This window comes from Amblyomma maculatum, chromosome 10, assembly GCF_055883805.1.
Source record: "Amblyomma maculatum isolate TAMU_Amacu chromosome 10, ASM5588380v1, whole genome shotgun sequence".
Taxonomy (NCBI): domain Eukaryota; kingdom Metazoa; phylum Arthropoda; class Arachnida; order Ixodida; family Ixodidae; genus Amblyomma; species Amblyomma maculatum.
The window spans coordinates 7,958,976-7,970,514 of NC_139353.1; the positions used below are offsets into that span (position 1 = coordinate 7,958,976).

Below are 11,539 nucleotides of genomic sequence, written 5' to 3' on the forward strand. Positions count from 1 at the left end.
CCAATGGGTCGTGTGGCTGCATCTGGCTCAGGACCGAGTTAATTGTAAGCGTAAAGCAAAGGTTTGCAGCGCCCACCTACATCGTGCCATGGTGGTTTAAGTTCAGCGCTCACAGGCGGCCCCTTGGTACCCACTGACGAAGGAGAAGAATAACGTTTGGACGCTCATGCTGTGGGCGCAGTCATAGCCCGGGCTGTCCAGTTCAAAGCCTGCCCCGCTGGTCGCTTGTTTTGGTGTTCCGTTTCGATTCCCGACGGGATCCTGCCTTACAGCGGGTCTAGTCAGACCCATGTTGATGAGCCCACACCGTACTAATTAAAAATAATTTGACGCCTAGAAATAAAAGCTATCATGGACTCTTAAGTAACTTGGATGGGCTCAGTGAATTCCGTCCAGCAAGTTGCCTAAGTAGCAAATTCTTTGGACGTGTCAGGCATAAAACAACTTTGGCGTGCGTAAGATATACACCCCTAAGCACATCTTTACATGAGCAAAAACCTTGCTGGATAGGCACCGTGTATGCCGGATTTTTAATTTTATGTTTTGTCATGATGTATACCTTCGGAATTTCTGGCAATATACCTCAGTTGTAATCAGTGCTTGTCTTGTCTCACTCTTCACTCTGCCCGTGTTTGCGCACTGATGTTCCATCTTGAACACATACCAACTTGCCCGAGTTAACTACAGCCTTTAAACTCCTCTGCTGAATTTTCTAGATGCGCAATAATCTTTAAACACAGTTGGAAAACGTTTCCATGCTGGCGCCTTGAATATAAGCTCCTACTTTCGTGTCTACTGCAAATGCTGTGAAATAGACGAAGTGCCCACTTTTTAAGAACTGCTGCGCTAGTTTACGCTGCAGTGCCACATGCTAATATACAACAGTTCAAGTGTAATCAAAACAATGCATAGTACAGCAGCAGCCTTGCCGTTTGCAGCGGGTAACGTTCTGAACAAGAAATAAATTTTGTGACTTACCTGTACCATACAGCTTAAGTATTTGCCCCACTGCACAGCTTCTTTTACTAGTACTGCAGATGATTTCAGTGATTGATTGTCCAGGTAACCGTAATGGGCGTTCGAAGGTAGCCTTCGAGCTGTCCTGCTTATTTCACATTTTATGTCGCCGTCATTGGGGGAGGCCAACCTAACTAGCGCTTAGAGACAGCAATTTTATGGCATTATTTTACTCGTTTCTTTGCCGAATATGTCGCAGGAAGCAACTGCGTCATAATTTAGTGAGGGTCTATTCTATTTATAGAGTACAAGCAACCATATAAAGCATGTTATTACAGGTTGTCGTTGTTACCAAGGCCGCTGTTTTTTCGATGCAGTGCAGGCTAAAACTTGCAACACCCTGAGAGCTGCGCTAGCTGTCGCCATCCGACGGGCGGCAACGCCGCTGCAAGAACCATGTCTCTGACCTGGGTGCAATGTGTTCTCGCATTTAGGTTACAGGCAAATATCGTGTATTGCTATGGCTTGCATTAAATTATCAATGTGGAGATACATTTCTCAGTCCCTTGGGGTTTGACCATGTTTGGCTGTATTTGTATTGTCCTTGGCAGAGTTTGCATATGTCGCTAACTAGCATCTGGTATCGTCAAAAATCATTCCCTACACGTAAATTGGGAAGCTAACAGTATACTATCTATGCTAATGATCTGATAATGATATAAGCTAAACAGCGCTGGCGCCTGGATATATCCATTCGGACTATGCATCAGGGAAACGGTAAAGTTGTTTTAATAAGGTATATTTTAACTTTTGTCGGAATATTTCATCATGAGCAAGTACATAAATTTTATCAATAGAGCATTGCAGTAGCCGCATTAGAAGATTATTCTGAGGTAGTTGTGACGATGGCACCATGCTCGGTCTAAGGAAGCGTATTAGAAATCTAAGGCCAAGGTACATTCTGGAACCTTAATAAGAACTGCGCTATCACAGAAGTGACAAATAAGCGACCTGTTTAATAATATATCCTCATGCATATAGTTTCTGTACAGCTAATTTTTATCTGACGTGTATGAATGCTTTCCTTCATTTGATTTAGAAATTCCCACGGGAATGAATAAATGAGTGGACATGAGAAGAATGACATGTGCATGATTTGACTGACACAGTTATTGATTCATAGCTGACTACTTATTTTTGTCAATACGTTTATTTAGTTACTGATAACTTAATCTTTGCGGTCATTTCTTCCTGAAGTTGTGGATGAACTCCAACTTTTCACTTAAGATGATGTACTCTGCCCGTCGGTCTATACTCTGTGCTCTAGGTGGATCATTAGTCCTTCGGGAATCAGTGCAAATCCACGATCAGACACAGCAAGTGGGCTGACCACTTCGTCGCACAGAGTTACCCGGAAATCTTGCAGAACTTTAACGAGCGCGCACTTGATCAATAGCAATGCCAGCTTCTCCCCTATGCACACCCTCTGTCCCATTCCGAACGGTACGTACGTCCCACTTCGCATGCTCTCGCGGTTTTCAGAAAACCTGTCCGGTCGGAACTGTTCTGGATCGGGCCAAATGACAGGGTCACGATGTATAAGCCAGGGTACAGCTAAGACGTTGACACCATCGGGGATTAATCGCCCACAGGCAACCGTGTGACGCGCACATTTTCGAGCTAGGAACACTGGTATAGGCGGGTACAGGCGGAGGCCTTCTAGGATCGGCAAGTCCAGTCTCTTAAGCTGGCGCAGTTCGTCGAAGCTCAGCTCCTGTCCAACTCTATTGGGAAAAAGGTCCTCTAGCTCCCTGACTACTTCGTCCTGCTCACTAGGATGCGTAGCTAAGATGTACAACAAGAAAGATAGCGCGGTAGCCGTCATTTCAAAGCCAGCTAGCACAAATATCGCCACATTAGAAAATATGTACCGGTCATCCAGATGTCTTCTGCGCTTCGCAGGCCCCTGGTGAACATCGCTGAAGTACCTTTTTGCATTCGCGTCTAAAAGCGCTTGCAGTATGCTGACCTTCAATGACAACTTCCCAGAGCGGCAGAGCTTTGCTGTATTCCGTGCAATATTCCGGACACCCTTGAAAGCTTTAGAATGCTTCGTGAACGGATATAACCATGTAAGTAGAGTGCGTACTCCAGGAACTGAGAAAACCACTTCGATGGCTGAGTTTTCCATGTCTTTGCATACTTGCTTTAGGTCTTTGAAAAGCGGATCGCTGGTGTTTTCCTGGGCATTCACCTGCATGAAGATATCAACAAGCAAATGTTTAAGCCAAGAAGTCGCACAAAATAGGACTTCATTTGGAAAGTTTTACATTAAAGTAAAGAAAGCGACCCATAGGTTCAGATCGGCTGCTGAAAATACAGCAGTCGTCCCTCTCAGAAGAATAAAATGGGCCTTTGATCGTTATCATAATTAGTAGCAGCAGCCAGACTATACCCACTACAGGGAAAATGCCGCTTCCATATCCATCCAATTAACAAAGTTCTGTGCAAGCTGCATCCCCTTGATCCTCGCAAACATATAATTTCCTATATCAACCTAGCTTTCTGCCGCCCTGATACCCCTGGTTTCCTTTGGAATCCATTTTGTTACCCTTAGCGACCATCGGTTATTTTACCTTCGCATTACATGTTTTGCTCATGCCCATTTCTTCTTTTGATTTTGGACTAGAATGCCATTAACTCGCGCTTCCTATCTTTTAGCGTTACACCTACCATTTTCCTCCCAAGACTATCACCGTCACCATTAATTTAGGCAGAACAACTTTCTCTGCCCATACGTGCGTACTGGTAAGATGAAGCTGTTATATTCTTTGCTTTTGATACACGAAGTTGCCGAATGCGCTCCATCCAAATCTGATTCCTCTAGCCTCTGATGGGTACTGTCTACTACATTTTTTGTTCATTCCGCCAAAAGTACTTAAACAGCAAGTTAACAGAAAACAAAAAATACGGACAATCGATGCGATTTATGCGGAGGGAAACGCGTTTGCATGTAGGCCTAGATTTCATGAATGCTCTTTTTTGAACTGAGTTCATTCACACCAGTGGTTCTTCGCTATACTGTCAAGCTGGTTCAGATCTCCCGCCATTCCACTTAGCTCCTTGATCATTAGGCGGTGCTTCGTTGCGGCCATGTTATTTCGTTTCACTGGCCCATGCGCGCGTGTTCTCGCTTTGGAAGGCTTTTTATAAAACTAGCTACCCGTTGAAAGAGGTCTCCCATCACGTATACGCAAAAGGCCACGTGCTATTGCATTCGGACTGCCTCGAGCAGGGATCGATGCCGAAAGCACGGCGCGAGTGGTTGGCATATTCGCACGAAGAAATAAGCGCTGCATCTATGACCGGGAAGCGAAAAGCTTCACTAGGCTTGTCAACTCCGAGTCTCGCGTGTGCTCCATCGTCAGAAACACACATAAAGCCCCGCTTTAACCAAGCTGTATGAACGTGCTTTAGTGGCCTATAGGAGTAACGTGAATGCACATAAAGCCCCGCTTTAACCAAGCTGTATGAACGTGCTTTAGTGGCCTATAGGAGTAACGTGAATGCAAAGGGCCTGGCAGGCTGAGTCTGACATAAACGTCCCATGTTAAACGAGAGACCCTAGTGGGCAGCTCCTGCCAGGGGACCACGGTCAGACAAGGACATGTTACCCTTGTTACCATGACGTTGACGCTGAAAAACCAAATGTCACGATATAGAGTTTGTACGTGATGCCCTCGCATTGAAATTATTTGGTCCTATCAGCTGGTTCGTAAGAAACCAGTGACGTAGAGCCAACGCGGAATGATTAAATTGATAAACTGATCTGGCTGCGTGCCCGTCTAGTCTTAAATGACACAAAATTCGCATTCAGGCTGATTGTTAAAAGCAAACGTTGTTATTTTGTGCATACATTGGAATATATTTGTCCACCACGATGGTACATGGACAGCTTTGACCGGTCTAGTGAGATACATCTTAGAAGTACCGTAGTTTAATGCATTTGGCAGAAAACTCTGCTCCGTGTCGAAATGCTGCAAATACACAAACGATTTATAAACTTACCTCTTGTGCTAACACCGCATTCATGATGAAATCGAACGTGAGGCCCAAAGCACACTCAAACAGTTCCACGTGTCCATTGGTCCGACTTATTCTGGCAGCCCTATTTACAAATCTTGAGGAGCACGAATTCGCCGCCACAGAGAGCTCCTTAACCACGCTTGGGCTGAAGGCGTAGTTTAACGGTGCCCGCACACTCTTCCACGTGCTACCTGAAAGTACGAATATTAAAAGGCTTAGGTGGTCAAGAAGAAATGTAATCTTGCTAGCACTCGTGTTTTCGTGCTTTGTCATGGCTTCATTTGCATGGCGCCTATCTTGAACTGCACAATAATACTTGTTCTGGTGCTCATGCACCTAATTGTGAAATAAGACAGCTGCTAATTCAATGACTGCTTCATATACTGTTATCAACGGCGATCAGCTTTAGAGTGGAGATTTTATCACACTTGTTCTGAATGCAAGAGCAGTGTGCTGCGAAGGATATTAAACCAAATTTTAATGCAGTTGTAATTTGTTAAGGGGGATACTGCGCTTCTGCTTTTTAGCTGTTACTATGATTTCCTGACTGCTCTAGAGCGCAACTTTTGTCAGTAAAAGTCAGTACCTTCTTAAAATTTTCACTTTAATTCCTCCGCACAGCACCACTTGAGTGCCCTAGACAAGCGTGTACGACTCTGTGCACATTAGTGAAACACCTCTCGGCGTATCCCCAAAACGAAGGGAAGAGAGGCGCATGGGAGGAGTAGAAGCAACGACAAGCTGTCGTGGTCAACGAGCCTCTCTCATAGATGTTGTTGCACTGAATTTTGTTGAGAGTGCTTCACTGCAGCCTAAGTGCATACAAAGCACTGTTAAAACTGCGACGCAACAAAAGCAGCAATGCCGCGGGGCTGCACTTATACGCGGCTTGTGGGGAAGTTGATTGTGAACGCTTTTCTTTTTTCTCGGATACCTTAATATTTCACAGTAACACTTGCAGCGTTTTCGATTATTCCTCAAACTTTCCAAAAAAAAAACAAAAACAAAAAAAACGTTCTATGTCGGGTTTTTAAGACATTGTTATTAGCTCAATGCGAGCAATGAACAAACTTCAAAGCTTTAAATAAAAAATATTTCGCTGCGCATTAGAAGACGGGCCTATTCCTCGCGATATTTTTTTCTCTTACAGTATTGCACAGTTGTCTCGCATTCAAAATGAATGTCCAAGAAATCTGTCCAATGCACCAGCACCAGTGGCAACACCAGTTAGAAAGAGGAAGAAGAAAGTAATTGCAACTCTCTTCACAACGCGTTGTTATGGTCTCCTTTACACCCCACAAGAATGAACACTATACAACGGGCAAATAAGGCTCTACGCATGCATTCCTCAGAAAGCTGCAAGAAATTGACGTTAAAATTTTGCTCCGTTACATTGAAGCAGCCTGACCTTGGTTCGCCTGCTAAAAGACTGAAAAAAGGCACATTATTAGTGTGAAATCTGCTGTTAGATGAGGGTAAGAAATTCTTCTAAATGAGTGCTTACAATTGGCAGTTCAGAATCGGGCAAATCACGTTTTTTTTTTCAGTTTTTTGTGCAGAGAAAGCTTGCAGCAGTTGTTTTCTTTAGTGGTGATTGTTTCTATTAAACTTTTCAGCATTCTCTCCAGCAGAATATCAGTTCAAAACTTAGGTATCCGAAGAACACCTGCATAATTTAAATCATTCTCGGAAATGTATATTATCAGAGTCAGTTTTCTGAACCTGACAAGTTACAAAGTTCTCAAAATACTAATGCTGACATTTTCTTTTTGTATAATCTGCTCTTGCGGGAAAATTGTGAGCAAAAGTCTTACACCTCGATTACGTCTAAAGTTTCTTGGGGCTTACCATTCAGTTGAAGGAGGCTGCTTTTAAATGGTTCTGCATCAACCAGGCCTAGGGGTCTGTCCTGAAATAAAGCTCCTTGCCTGACAAAACACTCGTGTGCCACATCCGGGTCCGTGATGATTAGGAAGGGATCACTACCCATGTAGATGCCGAACACCGATCCATACTGCTTCTTCCTTTCCGTGAGCGTCTGCACCGCAAAAAGCATTTACACATGACTTGAATTCAATACAATCAAACGTTTCTAATCAAAGAACACAGATAGGACCGAAAGAAAAATAAAAACGAGTGTCACAGCATAGAACATACCAAGAAATTAAAGAAAAGCGCAATTTTTGTTTTTCAATGGGTTGAGTTGAGTACATATATATGACCGCAGTGTGTTCGAATATTGAGGGATCTTGCCATAACAATCAATATATCCGCATATCTTCACTCGGGATTTTTATTCTAACATTTATGAAACGAGCTGCTATCATAGTCTAAGTCGCTTTGGGACGTTAAAACCTATACACCAAACGAAACTAAACCAAACCAAACCTATTTATGAAGTGGCAAAAAGGCATCGCGGTGCTTTTATATGGCAGTATTCACGATTAGGTGCGAACGCAGGACCGCTTCCAAAGCAAGATTTTGCTACGTATTGGAAGGGTAGACCCATCGTATCGGTATATTCGTAGCAGTGTCTTGCAATATTTTAGTTTTCTAGCAATTAAATTGATGACCGAGAAATCAGAGCCTGGAACCGAAAGAAACATACAGTCTTACTAGATAACGTCAGGGACAAAAACCTGAAATTGCCACATTCACCTAGTATTTCGCGTATTCGGGCTAACATCAAAAGAAACCAACCCACGCTTCGGTAGGCTATTGCGCAAGAATGACGCGCACATCGACGTGTTGCTTGCGGCTTCTAGCATTTCCATTTAGTGTCCTTCTTAGGGCATTTTTAGGCCTAAAGCTGGGAATTAATTAGTAAGCTTCACGGATTTTCAGGGCATTTTGGAAAATAAAATTTTCCGGCTACAGATTTCACAAAATATTACTGCTGTTATTGTTAACATTGGTGACGCTGTAGGAATTCAGACTGTCTGCCCAACAATAAAAGAAAGATAAGGAGGTGATTATTTTTCACGCCTTCACGCAAGCGGTTTCTTGCGCTTGTTTGCATTCTTCACAGGACCGCTGTATAAGCGGTATGATGTAAGCTGTGCCAAATTGCCTCAATAATTTCCGCTGCTGTCTCTTTATATGTCGCTGTCATCGTTTAGGCATAATATCATTAAAGTAGGCTTAATTTAAAAAAAAGTACTACAAAAAAGCCACATTAAAATAGGCTGCGCAGTCATGATATTTGCGTTTTAAGGGCAGCTTGAAACATGGAAGGTGGCCCACGACACAAATCAAGAAAGCCTGGGATATGAATGCTGCTGCATGATTTATTAAGGCAAACAACCTGCTAAACACTGGGCAAATCTGAGAACGGAAGTTGTCCGTAAAATGTGACCGCGAAAAGTGGTCCCAATCACATCATCGCGAGTAGGAAAGGCGCGAGGCTGTGTTTGTGGTAAAGCATGAAGTTAATGAGTGTGTAGTATGTCGTAACTAGTACAATTTATGACGTCCTCAATTCACGCAACATAGTCTGGTGACGAAATCAAGAAATTAAAAAAAAAAGCAGAGAATAAGAAGTAAAGTGAATAAATACGAAGATACATAAAATGAATATGAGATAAATATAAAATATGACGACACGTCTAGTTGCAACTGTGGAAAACGCTCAGGCCATCATAATTTTCCAGTGTAGGTTCTTCAGTGCTCTGGAAGTTTTTTCTTTAATTAGTTACCTGAAGGTGCGCATATTTTTGTGCCATGTTTATATTTTACTGAAGGCATCGACAAGAAAACTATTTAACTATTTTGCCCTAAAAAGAAAATGAAAATAGCTCATAATTATTTACGCGCCCTCGTTTGGGGATACGGTGGAGGCTTTTAAATATTCCCAGGATTTTACACACACACACACACACACACACACACACACACACACACACACACACACACACACACACACACACACACACACACACACACACACACACACACACACACACACACACACACACACACACACACACACACACACACACACACACACACACACACACACACACACACACACACACACACACACACACACACACACACACACACACACACACACACACACACACACACACACACACACACACACACACACACACACACACACACACACACACACACACACACACACACACACACACACACACACACACACACACACACACACACACACACACACACACACACACACACACACACACACACACACACACACACACACACACACACACACACACACACACACACACACACACACACACACACACACACACACACACACACACACACACACACACACACACACACACACACACACACACACACACACACACACACACACACACACACACACACACACACACACACACACACACACACACACACACACACACACACACACACACACACACACACACACACACACACACACACACACACACACACACACACACACACACACACACACACACACACACACACACACACACACACACACACACACACACACACACACACACACACACACACACACACACACACACACACACACACACACACACACACACACACACACACACACACACACACACACACACACACACACACACACACACACACACACACACACACACACACACACACACACACACACACACACACACACACACACACACACACACACACACACACACACACACACACACACACACACACACACACACACACACACACACACACACACACACACACACACACACACACACACACACACACACACACACACACACACACACACACACACACACACACACACACACACACACACACACACACACACACACACACACACACACACACACACACACACACACACACACACACACACACACACACACAGCGCCGAGCCGAGGCAGCAGTGTCGTAACCCAGGTTGCGAGGTACAGGCCCGGTTGGTTCGTCGGGGCAGGAACAAGGACGAGAAGGCTGGAAACGGACTTTGAAGTGCGATGGGAAACTTTTATATGCACTATTTACATGGTAGCGCTTGGTTAGTGGGAGACTGACTGGAGGAACAGTCTCCTTTTTACGACCCTCGACACACACTTGTCGACAGTTTTTATAGAGTTGATTCCCTAGGTTCCCCAGATGAAAAGGCCAGATTATGAGGGCGTGTCTCTGTCACCTTACTCTCCTGCACTCTCACACACGCACACCAGCACTGCTCGCACTTGAAGGGACCAGATATTGGTCTTTCCTGTCCTTTGTCCGGTCGTCGATTTATTAACATCGCCGGGCGGCATTCAACGAGGGAACTTAGCCGAAAGATGTCCCCGTGGCCCACCACGGGAAGAAAGGGAAGAATACCCGTCCGCTCTCCGTAGCGATGCTCGACACTTGAAGGGACCGCAAAATGGCTGTTTCCTCTCCTTTGTACGGTCGTTGACTTGTTGACGGGACCCCTGGTAGGCTCGAAACTTGAAGGGACCGGCAATTGGTCATTTCCTCTCCTTTGTCCGGTCGTCGCCGTTCTTAAGACCCCACGCGGCGGCAGCTCGTCCCATCACAATAGCTGTCTCCGCCGCTCGGCCGATCACAACAGCTCGTCCGCCGCCAGGTAGAGGCCTCGAAAGGGGCTGTACCTTGTCGGTGTCCTTCGAAAAGGCCCTATCAGCTGGGCCAGTCACCGGTTCCCTCTTTTATCCAGAAGTGAGATGCCTGCAGGCCAAATGTCTCAAGTAGGGCATTAGTGATGATGTCTGCACAATACCCTCACCCCAGCAAGGCAAGAGCACCGCCACGTCCTGAGCTGTGCAAGGTAACCAAAGAACAAGCCTTAAACTATAGGCTGCAAGAATTCCCTCCCCTTTCTGGACACTCTACGGGCATCCGGTGGAGAGAGCTGCTGACCAAACCCATGTGGGCGATTTATTCACGCCACTCTTTGCAATTTTGGATCAAATTTTGGCGACAAATAACGACCGCAGCTGCCGTCGCGATCTCCGGACAACGGCTGATAACATGAATATCGAGAGACAAACCTACATCATGAAGCTACCTAGGCATATACTGACTAGAAATGTTCAAGAGCTGTTAAAGAAAAAAAAATTCTGAAAGTGATATGGCCAACAAAATTAGACCCCTTCGAGCATAAAAGGGTACACTCAGAGGGGCGCCTGGAAGCTATCACTTTGCATAGCGGAAAAAGCCTCGGCTGACACCGTTAGCATTCCAATTTCTTCTTTTCTTTTTCGTTCCATCTTCTCCCAGCATTCCAAAATATCCTGTTCTTCATAACCTTTGCTTTCAATCGCGCTGACAATCTGCAGCTTTTTTGTCGATTTCCCATAATCAATCCCCAATTCTCACTTCAAAGTTAACTCCGCTATCCTAAGCTTCCTCCAGTCCATGACTGCCAGTATTTGTGACCACAAGTCTCTCAGGAGTACGTTGGTGCAAGCAAGGTTCAAATTCGAACAGGCTT

At 44.7% G+C, this 11,539-nt stretch overlaps 1 protein-coding gene across 1 annotated transcript; it reads right to left on the minus strand.

Annotated features, from left to right (window-relative positions):
* Positions 1-2,165: 2,165 nt before the first annotated feature.
* LOC146175510 (cytochrome P450 3A24-like) lies at positions 2,166-8,765 on the minus strand. The gene is made up of 4 exons (XM_084580818.1): positions 8,739-8,765; positions 6,892-7,081; positions 5,026-5,234; positions 2,166-3,211 (listed from the first exon to the last, which is right to left on the minus strand). The coding sequence occupies exons 1-4, from the start codon at positions 8,763-8,765 to the stop codon at positions 2,267-2,269; spliced, it is 1,371 nt and encodes a 456-aa protein (XP_084436944.1). The 3' UTR covers positions 2,166-2,266.
* Positions 8,766-11,539: the final 2,774 nt, after the last annotated feature.

Coding starts and splice junctions, on each gene's coding strand:
- LOC146175510 (XM_084580818.1), bottom strand. CDS start 8,765: ATGGCACAAAAATATGCGCACCTTCAG. Junction 7,082..8,738: donor AAAAATATGCGCACCTTCAG/GTAACTAATTAA, acceptor TTTGCGGTGCAG/ACGCTCACGGAAAGGAAGAA. Junction 5,235..6,891: donor CAGCCTCCTTCAACTGAATG/GTAAGCCCCAAG, acceptor TCGTACTTTCAG/GTAGCACGTGGAAGAGTGTG.